Genomic DNA, 24,555 nt, shown 5'->3' with positions numbered 1-24,555 from the left:
AATTCATCTACAAATCTAAATATTTTATTAAATACTATACTTTTATCCTAGGATATTATGTTATAGTTCAAACATTGTAGACTGGAATATATTATATCCTAAAAAAATGCACACCTCTGAACTTTGACAGTAAAATTCCAGAAAAGTTTAATGCACAATGTTATAGTTTAGTAATAGAATAACAGTTTTGTAAACATTTTAATATCATTACTAATTTGATTTTGTAATGTTTTTCTATTTTTAAGAATTTTTAACATTGTTGGATGCACTTGTTGCAACCTTGTACAAAAACATTCCAGACTAAAATTATATAAAACTCTGGCTCTTCTGTACAGAAGTGAAATCTGGGCTCTAAAAACAAGATATTAACAGATTACAGGCAGCTGAAATGAGGTTTATCTGCTGAATGGTTGGATATACAATACATTACTGGATCACTGACAAAATAAGGACATTTTGGAGGAACTCAATATGTAATCATTAATTGAAAAACTCTCCACATGTAGCAAAAAATGTCTTCAACATGCATCTTGAATGCTGCTGGGTAAGATACCTAATGCAGTTTTACAGTATCATCCATGAGGACGAAGACGATCAGGACATCCACTAAAAAAAACTCCTAGATCCTGTCTAGTTGAGACCAAAATGGGTCAACATGGCCTAAATTCATGAATGGTGTATGATGTTGATGAATTTATAAAATAAATGCATAATGAAATTAACTTCCTCTTGATAACTGGATCAATAACTAAGTACACTAACCAAAACCTTGACAATCCAGTAAATAATTTAATGTAAAATTTGACAAACATTTTTGATCTTTCAATGCTGTTGACCTAAAGCAGATCTTGCGTAAGATTGAAAATGTTTGTCAAGGTTGTGATTGATGTTTAAATGCATAAAATTATACCTGGATGGCAATCCAAAATGTATACAAGTATTGGTGGTACCACAATAAGTGCAGATAAGTGAGCAACAGTGATAAGTCTTCCTTTTTCTTCTTTGATTTTTCCCTGGATAAAATATTTAAGAATTAAATACATATTATAAATCCTTGAACATATTTAAGTATTATTTTCAATATTCTAATTTATATTTTAGGACTATATTATGAAAATCAAATTTTAATCAGATAATATATAAAGAATTATACAAACTACTAATAGCTTCAAATTAATGTAGTAAATATAATAACAGAAGTTCAATCTTTGTTATAGTTATTAAATTACATTAATAATTGCTTTTTCAATAGGTTCAATGTGAAATTAACTAAATTATATAAAATACATATTGTATTGGTTTCTAATCTTAAAAATTTTAACAAAGAGAAAAACAATATCTTAAAAAAATGAAATACAGGTATCCTCTACTTAACATTTTCTTGATAGACTGCCTTTTCATGTTTCATACACAAAAAAATTTCATTTACTGTGCAGTACATCACTCTCAGATATGCTTTTTAGCTAATGTTTATGTAAGAAAAATTTGTGCATTTACATTCCAAAAAAACTCATTTCAGTATTTTTAACAATGCAATACATGCAAAGAGTCTAAAGCTAAATTCCAAATACAATTGGTTTGAATATTAGAATCACATGTAGATATTTTGTAAAGCACCAGACTCTCAAATAGAATATGCATCTCAAGTACAGCTGATCTGGAAAAAACACCAGATCAGAAGTCATATGATGCCATCATCAATAACAAAGCTTAAACATGCTTTCGTGATATTATCAACAGTAGTTAATCAATTTTCCAATTTACAAGTGTTAGGTACAGTACATTGTTAAAAATATAATGATATTTATAACTTGTTTTTTTTAATTGAAAACTGCATGCTTTTTTAAAAACAAATCTCCCTATTTATGCATATTAATTGCATGTTGTATTGTAAACAATATTTGTGGTATGGTTTGCAGAATGTACATGTTACAGCAGTGTTCCGCAACCTTTTTCTACTTGCAGCACACCTATGACTCGACATGACAACACAGCACACCAAAATGTTATTCCCCTCAAAAACATATGATACTATTAACAGAATTTCTTAATGCCATAAATCTATTATTATTATCATATTGGGTTTTGTGAGTTATACCCAGTTGACACCGATGGCTGTGTAGTATGCCGGACCAGAGTCGAGGCATAGTAATTTCAAACAAGACAAAAATTACATAAGTGTGTCAATGTGTTTCTGTATTCAGGTATTTCCTAACTATATCAGATATATTCAATAATGTCCTTCTGAAGTGTGATGTATACGTTTCTATTCGATTTTAATGTTCCAAGGATTTTGTGTAGCGTGTGTGGTATGATGCCTGTAGAGGAGAGAATGACAGGTACAATAAACATCCTATTCATCCTCCATAGATGCCTTATTTCCTGGGCAAGTTCTGTGTACTTGCTGATTTTTTCAGTGCATGTGTTTTGTACATTGTGAGTGTTTGAAGCAGATATGTCTATAATGTATGTTATTTTATTGTGTTTGTCAATGAGTGTGATATCTGGTCTGTTGTGGTAAATTGTTTTGTGATTATGGTTCTGTCGTAGTACATTTTGTGCGTGTTGTTTTCCAATACTGTATGTGGAATATATCTGTAGTATGGTTCATGGATGTCTACTAATTTGTGTTTCTTTGCAAGCTCTTGATGTATTTGCTACTTGATTATGTCTATGTAAATTATCTGTCTGTGGCAAGAGCTTGCAACCGGAAGTGATGTGTTGTATCTGAGTATGTGTTTTCTGTAATTTTAGTATTTACGACCTGATCCTGTTTGGCAATCATGAATCCTTTCGTCTCCCCAAAGGGGCACCCCCGAACTAACCAGCTGTTTGACGCAGTTGTCAACAAAATCCTGAGCCGGATCAGGTCATAGGGATGTCTGCCATGAAGTGCCTTTCGCACCCACGATTGCTTAATGGTGTCTATGCTATTTATATGTTGTGTTGTGTCCATACATTGTGAATGTAAATTTAATAATGTATTATTTGAGTCTGCTAGAGTTACTGCTTTATGTAACTGTGATGTTTCTTGTTTTTTGTAGAAAAACTCTCGCAGGGTCTGTTCGTAGTGGAGGTTAATTATGTCGATCAGATGTCTGCCATCTTTATGTGGAAGAGTTAATCTTTCTATGGCAGATTTAGGATGATGATGTTTATGCTTAGTAAGTGTTGCTCTTGTTTTTATTTGAAGTTGCTCAAGATCTGTATGAGTACAATGTATAACTCCAAAAGAGTATGTGAGTACTGGGATGACGTGTGTTTATTGCTTTATCATCATCTTATTTCATCAGTGCTGCAGCAGAGAATAAAATACAAACATAAGAAAAATAGCAACTGTGATAAAAATATATAAATAAAACTAGAAATTAATAAGAATATGTAAAAGTTTACGTCACACCTTTTACCTTGTGACGGCACACTGTGTTACAGCATACAAAGCAACCACTTGTTAATCATATTAACTGTTTGGTGATCAGAAAGCAATATATTTATCATTTTATGTTCTAATATGATACTTTGCAGCTTATACATAGATGTTTAAGATACACTTTCAGAAATTAGTTGAGAATTTTGGGTTGACATTGTAGCACATTATTTCTCATTAATTTGCATGGGAAAAATTATAGTCTTGTGGTTAATGTCAGGAACAAATTACTAACATTAAGTAAGGAATGCCTGTAATTTCATCTTCAAGGGTATTTCAAAAAGTAATTCTTTTTTAATTTTTATACTTTTAGATAATGTATTTTATTCAAAATTATGCAACTTATTTCTTTGAAATATGTTCTTTCTGAGAAATTTTTTCCTTGGGCCAAATACACAGTCACTAAACACTAGGTTAAAGTGGCAAGATGGCTGTTGCAAATGTTCCCAACTATAGATTACAATTTTTTCCATTACCCTCTCTCTCCCAAAGCTGAAACCGAACAGCCAGATGATTGCTGATTGCATAGGCTCTTTGCTCATTTGAATATTTTGCACAATCACCAAAATGATAAAATAATCCATGCAATTTTCAGAATATACTTTCAACACTGTTATGGATTTGTGACAGTTTTTGTTATTCTGCCTAAAGAAATCACACCGCAGATCTCTGTTCCTCTATAGCAGGGCTTCTTAAACTTTTTTTATTCACGACCCCATTTATGATTGGGGGTGTCGCGAAAAAAAATCAAATATAAAATAAAGATATATAAATATTTGCAATATACATATGAAATACAATGAAAATATACATATATATTGAAGATATATACAAATTTGCAAAAACAATAATGGTATACTACCACAGTTCACTCTTGTGTTATAATGGAACAGAGACAACTGAATACACTGAAAAGCAACAACACTACACTAGTTCACACTACAATCAGTGTTGCTGAATCGTTGTCTCGCTGCACCAGAAGTGACACAAAGTGGAACTCACGAAACCTACGACACAAAGCATGCCATTTTCAAACTCTCACAAATTATTTTCAATATTTTGCATTAAAACCCCGTGACCCCAAGATGTTGCTAAGCGACCCCAAATGGGATCGCAACCCATAGTTTAAGAAGCCCTGCTCTATAGTGAATGACATAACTGTTATCATTTTAAACTAACTAACATTGTTTACCCCTGAGGTAACAGTACCTGTTGAATAATGCTGTGTTAGGAGGAAGAAGAGTAATGGAAGTTTTTTTTTATCCAAATCAAAACAAAATGCAATATAAAAAAGATAGAGGCAAAGATACTTTTTGAAATGCCCCTGTATTTTAAAATTTGATCCATGGCCATACTTTAAATACAGCTGACACAATTAATACATTTTAAAATAAAATATAGCTTCAGATAAGTTTGTCAGTAGAAATAAATAAATTTTTTTTTAAATTCTTAAAAAAATGAATTCACTTACTTTAGCCATCATTAATTCAATCAACAGAGATCCCAAAATAAATATATTTAGTCCTGTAAATTAAAACATGTAATTAAAAGATAAATTACATAATTTTCAATTAAAATTTTTTATATAATTAAATTTTAATCTATTTTATATTATACTATCTGATTTTATCTATTTGAACACCTGTCATGGACAGTTTCCTTCAAGTAGGATGAAAATTAATATGGGGATAGTCAACCTTTTACTATCGTCAAGGTACCACTCTATGGGAAAGGCTTTCACTAGATGAAGGAATATTGCTGTAAGAATTCTTCCATTCTTCCAATAGAACGTTAGTCAGGTCAGTCACTGATATTGGACATTTTTGCCTGGCTTGCAGTCAACATTCCAGTTCATCACAAAAGATGTTCAATATGGTTCATATCTGGACTTTGAACAGGCCGGTCAAATTCTTCAATGGAACTTGCTTTGTGAATGGGATCATTTGACTTTAATCAAAAATTAGGTTTGTTGAGTTGTTCATTTTGTCATGTTAGTATAGGAGTGGGCCTTCGACACATTGGAAGTACATGGTTGTCAAGAATGTCATTATAGGTAATAGCTTTAAACTTTTCTATCACTGATACCAGGAGATCCAGCTTAAACCACGACAAACAGTCCCAGATCACCATACTTTACCGTTGGGACAATACAGGTGGATAGTGTATACTGTATATTAAAGCTCTAACTTAATAAAATTGTCAACGGTCAGATTGTATATAAATGAATCTGAGTTCAAATTCATATCTATATTATAATCTCATATAACTTAACTATATTTTTAAAAATTTTATGAATTAGCTTCTTTTCAAATTAGTAAATGTTTGAAATGACAAGAATAATGATGCTATTTTTACAAAAATAACATCATTATTCTTGTCATTTCAAAACCATTTTAAAACTATTGTAAAAATTTATCAAACTGTTGTGTAACAAATACAGCACAACAAAATTGATTTTAAATAAAGTATACTTTTCAAGTATACAAAATGTATTTAACCTCACTAATTTGGACTAGGTTTTACCCCAATTGATGTAAATTAGTGAAGTTCTACTGTATTTATAAATTTACCATTATCCTAGTAAGATGTATATAATTTCCAAAAGTTAATTAAAATAAAGCATTTTTGATAAACTAAAAAAGACTAGGAGAATAATCATAATTTTAAATAATGAAACTACAATTTAAATAAAATGCATCATTAATAACTTTTTACATACCTAGCAACAGAAGAATTGTAGGAGACTTTGATGGACGATGAACAAAAATTTTAAGTATTTGAATAGGATCCACTAATATTCCATATCTGGATAATCAAAATAATATTAATATTTTATTAATATTTTTAATAAGATAAGTGTATTATACTTACTTAATAATATTTTCAAGTGCAACTCTTGAATTTGATAATATCTACATCATAAACACAAATTTTAATTTAATTTCTTCAAAACAATTATTTATTATAGTCAAAACACTAATACATAAGCCACACTGAAAGTTACCATAGGGGAGAAAGTACATATTGTGCAACATTACATATGTGCATTTAATGGAACAACTCTGATTCAATAGATGTTTCTCTTGCAAACTTCCATTCTAGAACAGCAGAAAATATATCATCTAGTGGTCTTATGATTGTCTGTAATTGAGTAGTCTTTGGATCATTATGGCAGTGCCATAACTAGCCATTCTTGTGCACTGTGCAAGAATTTGCATTTAGACACCTTAATTAATTAGGTTTAGGAAAATAATAAAACAAATACATTACAATTGTTTTTTAATAAAATTGATTTTAATTGCACTTTTCTGACTTTCATTTCAGCAAATTCATTAATTACACCATAATAATTAATATTTTTAACGATATTGTATTCTATTGAAATAATAGAGAGATTAGATAACTGCTCGTCCAATAGTTGATTTTAAATAATTTTTTATTAATTTCAACTTGCTAGATTTTCTCTTGCACAAAGCAATAGAAATGGGAAGAGTTAAAAATATTCAAAGGGCAACATTGATATGTGGGTAAGACTCAAACCAAAATCATGAAAAGCCTGTAGAATATTAAGCAGAGATGCAGTTTCTATATTCTGTATGCGAGTCGTTACTTCAAACTTAAAACTTTCAATTTCACACGTGAATTCTTACTTTTTTTAACATAGGCATGATGAAAATATCAGTTTGTTTTGCCATTCATTTGAATGTTCATGTTGGTGAACAGAGACATCTAGGGTCTAAGTAAGGCAAAATCTAATTGCCAAACTGCTCAGACAAAGGCAGAAAAATTTAAAAATATAATTTCTTGTGAACAGTATTTTGGGCCCCCTTCCAAGTGGGCCCTGTACAGGTGCACCTACCTAGTTACAGCACTGATTTTTGGGCAACAATGTTTTACAATTTTAAATTGGTTTAAAGGAGGACCAATTGTTCCAGTATTTGCAAGATACTAACAGAATTTAGTCTGTACTATATGAAGGTGTTTTGGTGCACTTTAATGTAAATGACTCAATGGCAAATATCCAAGATTTTGAGAATATGGGCATTGCTCAAGACAAATTTGGAGACAAAGGCACCAGTCCACTATTGTTTTTCAAAGAATGTTATTCAAATTCCTAATCTCACCTAACTGAAGAAGTCATGCAATATAAATTATTATATTTATTTTTATTTTGAAGTAACAAAACTGATTGCTTTGATAATGAGGGGATACTATAGCATTACAAGCACCATTCTGGATATGCCCTGATGACTTAAAGATGAGACCAAAAATGATTATTGTAATAAGTTATAGAATAGATGAGTCATGTTGAGACTGTTAAGTTATGGCAAAGCAACACTTGGGCAATCTGCCTAGGGGGATGCCTTCGGGAGGTCTTTTTAAGGGGAACTGACCCCTATTTGTGTGTTACAGATGTGGAGAAAACCTGAAAAACTAGATGTGGCCAGCCCATCTGAGTGAGGAGCAAACTGAACTCCCAGTGTTCAGGGTTTAAAGACCACTTGGCCACTGGTGGGCTGTTGAGACTATGATAAAGTTAGAGCAGATATTAACATATTGATCAATCTAGGAATTATATCAGCAGCAGTATACAAGATTTTACATAAAAGAATGGTTTGTTAGGAAAGTGCTATGTCAATTGTGTTCATCTTATCAGACGAGGGAAAAGATGCTTATGCGAAATAATGCCAGTACATGATCCTAAGATTTGGAAATAGACAATCAAATTATGTTTGAGAGATTGTCACTGGTGATGAATCTTCATTTATCAATATAGGATTCCTAGATAAGCCATTATAACCTATAAATATGAAATGTCCCAAAAATGAAAAAAAAGGACTAGCTATGTTGCAACATATGTACAAGATTGAAAAACTGCCAATTAGTATTCTACATTTGTCTACTAAAAGTTTTTCAAAGATCTGTTGAAGATGTCCAAAGGAACCAAACTTTAGTCTGTTTCTTCTCCACAATAATGCCCTGGAACATATGATAATGAGGACAGTGGACTGAATTAAGTATTCAATTCCCCCATAATCAAATTCTGGCATCTTATAATTATTTTCTATTCTTAAGTCAGAGAACTGCTTTGCAGACTGTTTCCAGAGTTTTGGAGAAACAGCTTCTTCAGAACTAGAAAAATCATCTCAGAAATTCATTGGTACGATTGCTTGATTTGAAAAGATAAAATACTGTATAGAATATGATGGGGAGTACTTTGAGAATATGATCATTAAATTACATTTAATGCTTTGTACATATCTAGAAACTTTCAGAGTTGCCTACACACATACACAATTACTATAAATATATATAAATAAATATTATTACTATATAGTAATATTAAACACTTTTTATAATACAATTTATAACATCCATCAAGATATAGATCAATTGGCTTGAACTGCTATTACATGAAAAAAAATTTACTAAATATTTATATATGTATATTTATGAAATCCATTCTAGTTTGTGGCATTGAGCTTGTGGGAAACTTTAGTTCCCCACAAGCTCAATGCCACAAACTACCTTCAGTTGTGTTTCCGGAAATACAACTGAAGCTTCATTAATATCATCAAAAATATGATATTTAAATATAGCATTTCATGTAAAGCTAACAAAAAATGTGTACCAATCATAAAAGTGATGCTTGCAAAACTACATATCTGTAAATATATGGTAGTCAAAAATAAACTAAACTTTAACTTAAACTTTTGTAAATTTAATATAACTATAAGTTATATTAAATTTACAAAAGACTACTTTCAAAATAACCATGTGTAGCTACATATTTCTGCCAGCATTTTGTATCACTTATTAAAAGTCTCAGTTATTCTATTCTATCTCCTTCAGTAATTGTCAAAGCATCTTATCTCAATACAACATTTTTTTAATGTGAAATAACTGGGGTGCATTACAAGTTCAATCTCTACAGTATATCTATTAACAAGAAATATTACACAAACATTCTTGGTTGTCTCTTTGATGCAGTTGTGGGGAAGAAAAAACAAATTCATTATAAATAGGTAAATAAAGAAGTACAGTACAGGGTGATTCAAAAGTCACAGAAATTTTAAAATTAATAACTCACCAACTATTTACAATAAGAGGATGTGGTTTTCACAGAAATGCTTAGAAAGAAGTGGGATTTTTTTTCGTGTAATAAAAATTTTAGTACCAAAATAGTTACATTTCTTGCCATAGATAGCACTGTAGCATTTGTAAATTTGTTAAAATAAGAATAAAAAAATTAAAATGTTCTTAGTGTAAGCTCTAGTAACAACTACATAAATTGTGTAATCTTATGAAGTGCCATCTATGGCAAGAAATGTAACTATTTTGGTGCTAAAATTTTTATTACATGAAAAAAAATCCACTTCTTTCCAAGCATTTCTGTGAAAACCGCATCATCTTATTGTAAATAGTTTGTGAGCTATTAACTTTTTAAAATTTCTGTAACTTTTGAATCACCCTATATATATTATATATGTAGGCAGAAAATAACTACGGCTAAGAAACATGTTGAAAGAACCCAGTGTAGGTATAATAACGTTTTTCACATGTGTTTAGGTTAATCCATTGTTCTCAGAGCTTAATAAAAGAAGAACACTAATTAACCCATTAACTTTACTGTATGGAGTTGGAGTAATAGTTTATAACATACACAAGAATCATAAAATAGTCAATCATGAATCAATGTTCAAGTTTAATAATTTTCAGTAATCCTTTCTCACTTGCTGTTCACTGCCCTAGATTCTCCTAAATAACAGTTCTTCTTACAAGGTCGATAGTCCACACCACTCTTGTCGCATGTACTTTTTTCCCAGTTCACCTCTTTTCCCCAGAGTCCCCTGCACACATTTCCCTTCACCCTCATATTTCTGAGGTTTCTTTTGGTCTTTTAATGTTATTTGTTCTTCCACTTAGTATTGGTGATATCTGTTTGGTCTAAGATGGTAAGCCACACAGTAAAATGAAAAAAAACCTAATTCCAGCCAAGCCAAATTGAAATCTTTATTAAAGAACTGCAGATTCATATCAGAAGAGGTAAAAAACAATGATTACCGGGGAGGGAAAAATAAAAAACTTTACAAGCAAACTTGATTGGACAAAGAAAAAGTAACTGAAACACAAATATGAATAAAATAAAGGCAATTTTAATCAGAAAAAAGTCTAAATTTACATTCTACAATTTTTAAAAACCTCTAGGAAATATATGCAATGTAAAAGTTATTAATAATAATACAGTAGAGTGTCGTTGATCTGAAAGCCAATCAACCGAAATGTCGATTAACCGAAAGCGTTCCAGTCAGACTGTGTCATGCTGAATCAAACATTTTTGATACTAGATTAACTCCCAATATATATATTTTTTTGTTTTTATATTTTTCAATATATTTATTTTGTTTGTTCAAAATAAAAAAATAATTTTTAACAATACAATAGCCATGATTATTATTTTTAAAAAATTTACGTTGGGCTTGACATTGACAAAAATTCAACACATAGCAACATGCAATGGAGAAAAATTTCAAAATGGTATAGGTTAATATATTTTTTTTGTACATAATCGGTTATACGAACAACCCCAGTCCCAAACTGATTCGGATAAACGACGCGCTACTGTAATAATGTTTGATTAGCAGTTTAGCAACATACAGGACTGCTGAGAAGGGTAAGGTCGATCTTAAAGTAAATTGTGCATGAATAAAGTAGTAATATATATATATATATTTATATATTTATTTTTGCAACTTATTATAATAATAAAGGCTATATTAATAATATAGCCTTTATCTAGCCCGATATCTTATGGCATTGATGGCGTGTAGGTTAGAACGTATCGGGCATCAATGTTATTGTTTAGTTAATTACGTTATATTCGTATTCGCGTACATTTTAATATTTATACGATATTTTAAAATGAGTTACGAAACGTTTGATTAAAACTTATCGTATTTAATGAAAGAAATTATCTATTTCTAGAAGATGAGTAAGTAATACAGTATATAATTTATTTTATATATAAAGCAAAGAATGAGCATTTCTCATTATATACAAAAGATAACATTTGAAATCATGTTAATTTTTAAAATATTGACAAAAACAATAGCAACAAAATATCACAAAACTTCACAAATAGAAACTCCCCAATAATATATTTGAACTGTTCCACAACTGGGGAGAAACTAGACCATATTATGTCACCACTAAAGTATATCCTTAGGGTACTATTCAGTCTACAAATACGTAGTAAAAACGAAATTTTAGTGTTTAATTAAGGAGTTAAAATGATCGATTGCAAATAAAATAACTTATAAGTTATAACATACATCTAAATACCAACAACTGCCGAATCATAGCGGGCTATTTATGGCTATTACATAAATTATAAACCAATTTGGCACTAGGGATAGACGTTAGACTCCATCTCATATTAACTTTAATTATTATAATTTAATTAATTAATTTAAATAATTTAGACCTAATGGAAGAAAAAAATCGTAGTGACAGCGGGCCAATAGAGAGCACGGTGCGCGATCTTTGCCATAATGCGGTTTGCGCGCCAATTTTCGTATCTGCGTTAATCAAGCCGAATAGTTTGGCCGAATATTCGGCCATTCGGCAACGCTCCTGGCCGAATATTCGGTATTCGGTTTAGGCCGAATATACTATTCATTACATCACTATAGTATAGGCTTACAATATATTGTGTCCTCCATTTATAATTACTCTGTAGATAAAAAACTGAAAAATTCGTTTAGTGTTGTTTGTTTTGAGCACTTAACTGTCTCGACTTTCTTTTTCAACGATCATGAATGCCTTGAAAACATCATCTTAACAATTGTCAATTGTTAGCAAGTAATGTCTAAGGATTCGTAATGCCTCTAGCGTGAGAAAATGCAAAATTCGATTCTGGTGTGACGTTTATATAGATTGTATATTTTTTTTTTTGTTTATCTGTTATTATTTTATACATGAAATATTAAGACATTTTTATTAATATGTACATATATATTATTAAATATATTTATTATGTATTAATAAATAAATTGACTCCCCCTCCTGAAAAAAATGAGTTTGCACCACATGTGAGAGTGAATTCATTTTTTCAGAAGGGGGTGACGACTTATCAGAGTGTGGGACAGCAAAAGTAAGTCAACTTATCCATTAGTGACAAGTTAAACGGTGTTGAGTAAACCGGAGTTTTTTAACATTAATGCCTTGCCTATGTAAGTCAGCCAGGACCACAGAAAACTGACTACTTAACTGATGGGTCAAGTTATCCAGGTGACAACTATATATATATATATATATATATAATATATATATATAAACATAGTCGACTCACATATGTATATAGTTAGTAAATTAGTAGATAAAGTGACCTGGCAGAATGGAAAAATGAAGCCTATTTATTTCCTAGTTCTCCAACAATGCTTGGTTGACTGCTGATAAAGGTTATGGCAAGTCATCAAAAGGTTTATTATCTGTTAATTGCTACATAACAGAAAAATGTGAAAAACTCAAAACAACAAATATTTCAAGAAATTCAAATGAAAAGTTTGTAAAAGTAATTGTTATGCCAAGTAGGTCTCAAATGTTTTATCTGGACTTATTTTCTTTGAATTTTTTCATATATATATTTGCACACAATCTGCTATCTTGCTTTATTATTATTATGTACTTACTAAATCATAAAATTATGATAAATCACCCAACACCTGATGCTGAGAAAACATTCATTAAAGAAGCATTAATATTTTCAACCTACTATGATAGGACCATCTTCAGATGCAAGTATTCTCAAACATATTTTAACTAAATGTTTAAATGTCAGAATGTCCAAACACTTTTACAATTTAAATTTAAAACCAAAATATTGAATAAATTAACAAATAAATAATAAAATAAAACACGCATACTAAATGAACTAATACAATAATGATGTAAATAATGTTTTTTTTATTACAACATATGTAGAATAAAAATAAAATAAATACACAGAAAATGCCACTAAGTATAAGGGCAGGAGCAGGCTAGGAATGTGTGTGTTTTAGTTTTTCTTTTATGTAGAACTTCCATGCAGAAGCTAGTCCATCCGCATCCCTGGTGTTAATACAACGCATCTTTTAATTTACTTTTATATATTTAGATTTTTTCTTCATGCATTGCCAACGATGGAGAATGCATAGTCCTGAGGATCGTCGTTCATTCCATTTAACCACAGAGTCCTCTGCTTGTGCCATACAGGATAATATTGTGATGATGCAGTGCCCTTTGTTAATATCGTATTTGTGCTCCTTAAGTCTGGTAGCTAAAGTCCTTCTTGTGACCCCTATATAGTCTTAATTCCTAATTTGCAAATGGAATTTTATGTATGCCAGCTTTTTCTTCTTTTTTAATCATGTCTTTATCATTTCTTAAAATACTGTATATATTAGGTGCTCTTTTGAAAATCATTTTTGAGTGTTTTCTGTCCAATACTTGTTTCATGATGTTCTTGATGTTTCAATTATAAGTGAACTTGGAGATTTTAAATTGATTTGCTTGGGTTCTTATTACATTGCCTCCTTCATATCTTTTAATTAGCCCTTCTATTGTAATCTTTTTACATCCCAAGTTTGAAGCTGTTTCTTTACTTCTATTAAGTTCGATAATCCTTTCCAGCACATTAGAGCAATGTGATACACTCTTCCGATGAGTGTTCGTAAGGCTGACGGTTTGTATTTATTTTATTTTTTATTTCAGACAGGCAAACAATGTTTATTTATTTTATTTTTCATATGTTACTTTTTTTACTACATTATTTACATCGTTATTGTATTAGTTCATTTAGTATGTGTGTTTTATTTTATTATTTATTTGTTAATTTATTCAGTATTTTGGTTTTAAATTTAAATTGTAAAAATGTTCAAATATTCTGACATTTAAATATTTAGTTAAAATACGTTCAAGAATACTTGCATCTGAAGGTGACCCTATCATATTAGGTTGAAGATGTTAATGTTTCTTTAATAAACGTTTTCTCAACATCAGGCATTGGATGATTATTTAAGGAGCTAAGTAAGGTTTTAGTTATAAAATTATGTTTTAATTTCATGCTCTTAAATATGTAATATTTAACTCACACAAAACTTTTATGACTGTCAAATAAATGATTCTACACTGTTTTTCTAAGAGTACAGAAGAAAAAATAATAATGCCTTAGTACTTTCAAGCTAAAAAACTCATCTTCAGAGGCAATGCAAAAATCTAAATTTCAATATATCCACAAAATTCCAATAATTTTGAAAAGTGTCAACTGTTAAGAACATTGATGATTTTCAAACTATTGGAATTTTGTAGGTGTGTTTGAATTTACTTTTTTGCCTCCAAAGATAAGCTGCTTAGTTCAATTTTTTGAATTTTCTGTATGCCAAGAGAAAGCAACAAGGAATCATTTATTTAATATTTGTTTTTAAAGTTTGCAATCACTTTAGTCTACATAAAGTTAGAATAGAAATAAACTTACCAATAACACAATACAAAGATTTAATAAACCTCTATAATTTGTGTATCCACTAGAAGAACTTAGTAATGAATCTCGAGGTACATGGCATCTGAAACAAAATATAAAATGGGGAAAAATTTAAATTCACTATTATCCATTTTCTTTTTAAACAAATTTATTAAAAAATTTTAAAAATTATCTGGATAATAAGAAAATGATTATATTTATAAATAAACTAATTAAAACCAAAACTTTCCACATTAATAGATTAATTATGAATAAGATTTAAAATAAACTGTTCATACAAAAAAAAAAAATGAAAAGAAAGAAGTTCAACCTCAACCAGCAAATTAATCATGGTTGACTGAGATTGATTAAATTAATCTGCTGGTTAAGATTCTATTTTTAAAGTAAAAAAAGAACAATCAATAAACAAACATTTAACTGCAAATGAAATTAGAAAAAGATTATTTTGAAATACAGAGAAATTCTAAAAGTGTATTAAAAAGGGGTCAACCTTGTCAAGTGAATAACTTTTTGCTGGTTTAGTAGTACTTTCACTCCAGAAATAGAACATTAGATCTACTCCAGTAGTTCTTAACCTGGGGTGCATGCACCCTCAGGGGTGTGAGAAAAATTTCAAAAATTAAAAAAAAAATAAAAAAATACAAACGAGGCAACCGTGTTCTCTACAAACCATGGTACCCAGCAACACGGCACCCCCACTTCTTCACTCTCTACTCTACCGTTTCTCAGCACTTGTCATCAGTCGTCAGTACATGCAGTTAATGTAGTCACATTGTCACATGCAGTACAGAAACTACAGTAGAGCGTTGAAAATCGGAATCAATTGGGGACTGGGGTTGTTCCAATTAGTCATTTGTTCCGATTACCGACTTTGTACGAAAAAATATAGTAACCTGTCCGATGTTCAAACTTTTCTCCGTTGCGTGTCGCTTCATGTTGAATTTTTCTCCGTTATGTGTCACTTCGTGTTGAATTTTCGTCGATTTTAAGCCTAACGAAAATTTTTATAATAATAATCGAGGCTATCGTATCGTTAAAAATTATTTCTGCATTTTGTACAAACAAAATAAATATATCGAAGAATGTAAAAACATGAAAATTATACTTTAGAAGTAAATCTAGTATCAAAAATGTTCGATTCAGCACGAACACAGTCCGACTGAAAATCGTTCCGATTACCGGCCATTCCTATTACCGACGTTCCGATTAACGACGCTCTACTGTAGTTGAAACATGTTCATATACCTTGAGTAAGAACATAAATGAGGTTTGTAACAATATTTACAGGTAACCCCCGTATAACACAGCACTTCTATAGAACAGGATTCACTCTAACACAGTTCGAGAATTGGATAAAACCCTCATACAACATGAATTGTAATAAATTTTCACATACTTAAGTACTAATAGTTCACAAAAATTAAAATTTTACAAAAATAATAATCTTCGTGAAATATTAGTACTTAAGTATGTAAATTTTCTTTTTCTGCCTTCTGTTGATACATGTAGTCCTTCTCGAAACTTGTTTCGGTGTTGCCAGATCTTGATGCTTCTGCTTTTGTTGTTGCCAGATGTTTTCCCCTTATTCCATAGTTGCTTTATTCTGCTTTATTTTTCATAAGTGCTTAGCACCATATAAGGAAATTTATCAAGATCTTTTAACTAAAAGCAAGCAATCTAAAATAACATATTTTTTGCAAAAGGTAAAGCATGGATCTGAAGATAATGCAGAAAAATGCTCAGAGGATAAGGATATCTTGCCAAAAAGAAACGCCCTTGGTTAATAGTGCTTAGTGATGGCAAAGAAAACATTGCTTAATTTATATTAATACATATCACTTAAATATCTTTATTAAAATTTTCTTATCTTAATTATGAAAATATAATAGCATATTTTTTTAATTTTTGGAACCTAACCCCCCTTTTTGTACTAGTTCTTTATTTCGTATAACACGGCAATTTTTTGGAACATAATTCCCATGTTATATGGGGGTTACCTGTACTTTAATTAATGTTGTGTAGTATTTATTGAAATTAAATAAATTTACCCATCGATAAAAATTTATATCAATTTATTTTTTTAAATTGTAGTAACCCTCGTTATGTCGAAAAAGCGTCAATGGAAAGACAATTATGTTGCTTATGGATTCACGTGTACAACAGAAAAAGATTGTATGCAACAACCACATTGTATTCTATGTTGCAAAATATTTTCCAACTCCAATCTAAAACCCTCAAAGTTGTTAGAACATTTCAATAATCAGCATGGTGGTGAATCTACAGGATATAGTCTTAACATCTTGAAATCTAAGAAAGCACGATTTGATGCCAGCAGTACTATTACAAAATTTAACATTGCAGCAGTTTAAAAGCCTTTGCTATAAGCTCCTTATCAAGTAATGTATCTGTGTGCTAAGAAAAAAAAAAAGCCACACAATAGCTGAAGAACTAGTAAAATTATGTGCACTTGAAATTGCAAAGATTTGTTCGGTTCTGAAGCACAAAAGAAAATTCAATAAATTCCGCTGTCGAATGACGTGATTCAATTGCGCATTGAAGATCTCAGTGCTGATATTTTACTGCAAATAGCAGAAGATATCAAAGCCAGCCCTCTAAAACGCACTGCATGTTGCATCATCATGCACTTGCACCGAAAACTTTGTCAGAGAATTTCAAACATCTAACTACAGCAGTGAATGTAGTTAAGTACATCTGAGGATGAGCGCTTAATTATCGTATTTTTTGTGCTTTGTGTAAAGAAATCAGTGCTATTCATACCGTACTTCTTTATCATAAGAAAATATGGTGGCTCTCAAAGGACCGCATGCTGACAAGGATTTTTGAATTGCGCAAAGAAATTATACAGTTTCTTATTAACCAAACTAGTGATTTACTGGAAGCTTTTGGAAATAGAGATGCATTGCTTTGGCTAGCCTACCTAGCAGATATATTTAGCCACATGAATGAAGTAAGCACTTCAATGCAAGGATTTGGCAAGAACATAATAACAGCTAATAAAAAATTAGCTTTATTTATTGAAAAATTAAAACTTTGGAGATGTTGAGTTGAACATGGGAATTTAGCAAACTTTTCTTTGCTGGATTCAGTTGTTTTGGAAAAAATAATTATACCAGAAATTGTGAAATGGGATTTTCAGTACTTTTGCACATCAAAACAAAAGCCAGAAATCACTTAAATGCATCCTAATGTCTTACACATGGCTCTTTAAAAAAAAAGCCTTGTTTTAATAGAATTATTATGAATAAACAACAACAACCTAATCATTAAAATTTAAATATTGCTTTTTATGTTATATAGTAATATATATTGTAAATAAACATGGCATTTGTTTATGCAATAAATGTTTTCTCTTAAATAAAAAATATACATTTTTTAAAGGGATGCAAGAGCTTATTTTCAGATTCAAGGGAGTGCTAACTACTAAAAAGGTTAAGAACTGCTGATCTACTCTAATAGATATATAATAAACATTTAAATATAATCATGATGGGCCAATGTCAGTTTGCATGGGCCATTTCATTGTGGCTCATGTCTAAATCAGGGTCAGTATTTTAAAATTTCAAGTAATAGATCAGGTTTGCTGTGAGCTTCAGGTCTGTATAAGTTGTATCACAATTAGGGATTGCAATTGCTGGATCCCTCATACAGCAATCCAGTTGGATCCAGCGCATTCTTCGGCCTGCTGGATCCAGCACCAGGTGTTGGATCCAGCGCTGCGGATCCGCAAATACTCGATTAACTTTCTAAATAACGCCGCAAAAGTCTACGTTGTCGCGTTGCCGCTTTGTTACGTGTGCTATCGCTTGGTGGCGAAAGTGACATTGCCGTTCAGTGCGACAAGTGCTACACCCCTCTCTACACCGCACCTCTCACCCTTTTGCCTCTGCTGATCTAATTGCCAGTTGACTTTGCGCTCTCACTAAATAAAGTGTCTTCGTGCTAAATAAAATAAGTAACTCCTCTCATAGCCCTGGTGCATAATTCTAATTTACGGTCGGTTGTGACATCAATGAATCACGCGACGGAACGATTTATGATTGTTTGATGACCCTGAAACCAGTGCCGTAACTAGGGCAGTGCCAGCGGTGCCCAGGCACAGGGCGTAGACCCTGGGGACGCAGAAATTACCGACCAAGTTTGGGGTCATAGTTTTGGTGCGTAGTTACAGATGCTCGCACCGGGCGCATAAAAGGCTAGTTACGGCGCTGCCTGAAACCAACTAACGTAGAGGCAGAAACGGCCTTCTCCACAGCGGGATATATATGCAGTTCATTAAGAAGTAGGTTGGGAGACAACACCATCAATACCATTTGTTTCTTGAGATCCTACTTCCAGAAAAGTAAAAAAAATAACAGAAGTGACTGATTTAATTGTATTTAATCCTTTAAAATACTTTATTCAAGACAAGACTAATATTTTAAAACTTCTACTCTAATTCTATTAAGTAAGAGTTTTTAACTTTTATTCTATAAGTGGTTAGTGGGCTAGGCTAGGCAATTTTATTGTGAAAATTAGTGAGAAACTGTGACTACCTAGTTAGTTAAATAGTTAATTAAATGAATGATTATCAGTATCTTAGATATATGATGATATGAATATATGTGATTCTTGAATGTGATAATAATAACTAACTACTAATTACTTACTCACTACTTTACTAACATGAATAATTAAATTAGTTATAAATAACTACAGATTTACATGTAGAGTCTATATAAGAAAACTTATAAGACTGATAGCCACTGATTATCCGTCCTTACATTATTATAATATATTAATATAAATTAATTAGTAGAATTACCTTTGCTATTATTTAACTTAAAGATTACATTATAATTATAATCTAACTAAACATTTAAAGTTAATTATCTCTATCTCAAGTGTTAAACCGAACAAAGTTAAGTTTACTACCTAAATGTGTAAGAAGTTTTACTGATTTATAGTGACCAGTCTAAATAATAAATGTTTCTTAAGAATTTAAATAAAAATGTTTTATTTCTTTAAAAAAACCATAAATTGCTGGATAGATAGATAGATAACACTTTATTGCACCGCACTGGATCCAGCTGGAATGATGTTGGTCCAGCAAAATTCCAGCTAGATTGAAAACACTGCTGGATTGCAATCCCTAATCACAATGGTCTAAATTAGCATAAGACTTTTGAAAAACTTAATACAATAGACAGCACAAATATTTTGTTTATTAGTTTATTTTTCTAAGTGAAACTTAGCATATATTAAAATAAGGAAGGTCACTGAATAAACATCCCATCATAAAATCCCCAATTTACTTGTGGGCTTAAAAATTGGAATCATTGAGAGATGCATGCACAGTGTATCTGCTGCATGGCTAAGCTCTGTGTATAACACGTATGCCTTGTACAACTTTAACAGCGAGCGTAAACAATGAATATGCCAGCAATTTGTGTTTTATATTTATGTTTGATGTCAATTTTCAATCATAGCTTTGGTTTCATGAGATAACAGAACAACACATTGGCAATCTATCAAGGGAGAACTTGCTTTCGGATACTGCCACTTATTTAAATGTTACATGAACAGCAGGAATACTCCACATAGCCAGCCATTTGGCAAGATGCAAAATCACAACCAGGGTCCTGTAGTTTTATCCAATCATCCATTAGATTAGATTGCTCCAACTGTTTCAAAATACAGATATGTTCTGAATATCTTTCATAAAATAGATAATTTCTCTGATGGAATTATATTAAACAACATAAGGTGTCAGACTATCGTCAAAAAGCTGGTTAGAGTGTCAACCTATCGTCCTGGCATATCTGGGAAGGAATCCCAAAAAGCCCCACATAGTTTATGGAGAATTGGGCAGTCCCGGCTACCTTAGCCTCCACATTGGGTTTGGAAAAAATTATCTTCAAATGTCCACAGGGGAAAGAGTAAAAGTTAATAATTAAAATAAAGTACAATAGAAAAAATTTTAATTTGAATAAATTTTTATTTTCAACTCAAATATTTGATTGTTTTTGTGTATATATATACAAAAACAATCATAATTAAACAATATCTTTTCAACTCTTACTACAGAGATATTTAGCAATTCCATGGATATATAACAATACTAAATTGGATTTCATGTGGAATATATGCAAACAAATTAAGTAGGATGACATAGCCAGATATTCTGAAGTTTCTAAAAAACATTAAAAACAACACTAAAGAACTTTTGGCACTGCATGTAACAAACATTTTATTTGTACAAGGCGTATGTGTTATGCACAGAGCTTAACCACAGTGCATGCATGCACAGTGCAGCATTAACATAATGTTTCAATGAATATATTACAATGTAATATGTTCATTGAAACACTATGTTTATCAAAAGACTAGAGAGACTATTTTAAATATTTAATTTAAGTTAAATATATATTATTCACAGTTTAAGACGATACATTTGTCTAGATTTTACTATGTAATTTTCAAATATCAAAAATTTTTCAAATTCTATAAAAGAAACAATTGCTACAAGCAAGATATTTAGTGACAAAATTAAAGTAATAAAAGAAATAAAAACATGCTTGTTTGACAATGCTATAAAAAAAATGTGAACAAATCAATTTTCTGTTTTAATATATTTTTATAATAAGCTGATTCTGATGAACTGATAAATTGTTTGCTTTTAGGTAAAACTTGTTGGCAACATTTCCTTAAAGCAGACATTTTAATCAGAATTTAGAAACTTAAAATATCCTATTAAAGAAACAGACAAAATATATATATTTTTTTTCATTGTCTTATTTTATGAAACTTCTAAATGTTTAATTATATAAAATAACCATCAACTTTTGATAAAGTTAAACATTTACAAACAAATATTAGTAGCATAATGAAATTGTAATTTAAGTTTTCATACAAGTTTAGGATTTTGAATACAAAAAGTAAATTTTTTAATATATACAACCAGTTGAAAGGCCCGATGCATACTAAATATCATCATTACAAATTGCACTGTCATGCACTCGTGCACGGACTCTGGCAATTCCTAGGTTTGCCACTATGCTTTTCTTTGCTGGCACTTGATAAAATGGGCAGTCTCTGTCAGTGTTTCAGTTTTATATAGTAGATTGTAAAGTAAATGCTGTTTATTGTAATCACTTTGGGATTAACCTATACTTATAATAATTGAGTGCTAACATTATTCAGTGAAATTAATTAGACCACAATAGTGGAAATTTTAATTTTATTCAATGAGATAATTTGATTATATATATATATATATATATATAATAGATATATCAAACATTTTAAATTGTTTTAACAAACCTTTAAGTTAATTATTAAATATCTTTTTTAATTATAATAGTAACTATTTGAGTAGTTCATCTAGCATTATTTGCTGGTTTGGCAATATTTCATTAAAAAATACTCATTTGTCATAGTTTTGAAACTCAACACATCTGTACCATATACCACAATGAAACATCATAGAGCTTCTCATATCTGAGTATTTGTTGCAGAATCTAGATAATCCTGAAGAGCATTCTTAAGTAGAAATTTGATATATTTCTGATGATGATAAAGCAGACACTGAAATTTCATTGTCAATTGCCAACCAATTCTTAAACTTTTAATATATATAAGGTGACCAACTTTTTTACAACGAAGACACACATAAATTGAAGAAAAAAATATTGTAAATAAAAGAAACATTTTATTCATTGCAACAATAATACACTATAATAATCTCTACTGCATGCTTATGTGCAGTGTTATGTTTTGGTAAGAAGTAAACAAAGTTTCTTGCATGCAGCACACTCTCTCAAGGTCTCCTGTGCAGAGCACATGCATTTCATAATCTCGTCTTGCTGCACTGTACCAAGCCTTGATGAACCATCATGTCAAATACAAACACATCACATCACATGCAACGGATCGGCTTGGCATCAATCAAATATGGAGATTTACAGATTAGTCTTCAAATATCAAAAAGGAGGACATGTAGGAGGACACTTTTTGAGGGAGGACGGAATTAACAAAAGAAGGACTGTCCTCCCTAGAGGAGGATGGTTGGTCACCTTAATATATATCTTATTTATGATCTCCTCTTCAACAGACATTTTCAGATGTCCCAATGCCTATTTTTTGAAAAAACCATCTTTTTTAAAACAATTCTTTTATTGGGTTTATGTTACTTATTTTGTTACATTGAGAGGAGTTATCTCTAATTTTTTTTATGAACTTTACTAAGATACTTTGAAGGACTGCTGTATAAGTCAAATAGTTAAACATATTTCATTTTTGATTAAATAGTTTTCTGACAAAACAAAATCACCGGTTAGTTTCTGTTTCACAAGGGACCGCATGGTCTCCGAAATCCAGTTTGGGATGAGACTTCACAGGTTAGTAGTATACCTTAAGGGTGTCCACCCAGAAGAATTGTAAAGTGCACTAACCAGAATATTCCAAGAAAAGGGGCTCTAAAGTTTTAAGCGCAGCCTATCGATTTTACAGATCGTGTATAATCTATGGCATCACATGCAAAATGGCTGAGTCTGTAGTGAACTTTCTTGCCATGTGGGTGAGCTAGGTTCGGTCCTACCTCCAGCTAAATTTTTTAAAATTGTTTTAAAAGTTATAACAACTTTTAAATAAAGTTAATGACCTAAAAATATTATTAATTAAGTCAAAAATAATTTTATTTTATTTATGAAATGACTGTCACAGCTAATTAAAATGTGAATTAAAGATATTATTTTATTTTTAAAAAGTTGAATAATTTCAAATACATTTTTAATGGGGGTAAATTAAACCTTAATTACTATTGTCATTAAAAAGTTAATTACAAATTTTAAGATATTATAAACTGTGGAGAGGTTAAAAATATTCGTTGAAAGATAGGCAGAGATGATCAGGAATTTTCAAGACCCTAATAGAACTAATCGAACAATGGTCCTTATCTGCTACAGTACAATATATACAGGGTTTACCCACTCTTATTCCTCTAGAAACTTGAACTAATGTGCTAGTTCATTCTTGACTTTTCGCAGGATTGGAGCATTCTGTACTGTGAAATATTATCAAAATTTTTAAAAAATATTTTGAATTGAAAATGTCTGTTAATGGAAAAATCACAAAAGTATCAGAAGCTGCAAATGAAATCAGTCAAGATTCATTATACAGTGAAATGTCAAAGTTGAGGTTAAAGATGCGGTCATTTATTATGAAAGCTTGCTTGCTGAAAATAATTTGATTACATCGGAATCTTCAACTTCAGTTTCTCATGAAGCAATGTTGATGGGCGAAGAAATTTATGAACATACTATGGACATGCTGGCTGAAAAAATACTTGTGACTGATGAAGAACTTGTTCATGAAAATGAAAACTGATAAGGAACCTTTTGAAAAAGTCGAAGACCAAAGCTCATCAGATGAATATGAACCAGAAGAAAAAAAAGAAGAGAGGTAGACCATCTTTCTTTGGATTACAAAATTAAAGTTGTTAATATTGCAAAGGCTTGCCCCACATGGAATTTACAAACATTGCAAAAAAAAAGGAATATTTATCCCAATGGGAAAGAAAAATAAAAAACAAAGAGGAAATCAATTTGAT

General features: G+C 30.7%; 1 protein-coding gene across 1 annotated transcript in view; it reads right to left on the bottom strand.

Annotated features, from left to right (window-relative positions):
* The window catches only part of LOC136978953 (diacylglycerol O-acyltransferase 1-like), a 64,138-nt gene that overhangs the window by 34,391 nt on the left and 5,192 nt on the right, over nt 1–24,555 (bottom strand). The window contains exons 2-6 of the mRNA XM_067274800.1: nt 14,943–15,030; nt 6,299–6,339; nt 6,147–6,232; nt 4,899–4,951; nt 911–1,013 (exon numbers count right to left, since the gene is read on the bottom strand). Coding sequence (XP_067130901.1) covers nt 911–1,013; nt 4,899–4,951; nt 6,147–6,232; nt 6,299–6,339; nt 14,943–15,030 — 371 coding nt within the window. The remainder of the gene's footprint in view (nt 1–910; nt 1,014–4,898; nt 4,952–6,146; nt 6,233–6,298; nt 6,340–14,942; nt 15,031–24,555) is intronic.

Source organism: Centruroides vittatus, unplaced genomic scaffold (assembly GCF_030686945.1).
Source record: "Centruroides vittatus isolate TY-2023 unplaced genomic scaffold, ASM3068694v2 contig_564, whole genome shotgun sequence".
NCBI classification, from domain to species: domain Eukaryota; kingdom Metazoa; phylum Arthropoda; class Arachnida; order Scorpiones; family Buthidae; genus Centruroides; species Centruroides vittatus.
This window is presented reverse-complemented; position numbering and strand designations above follow the sequence as displayed.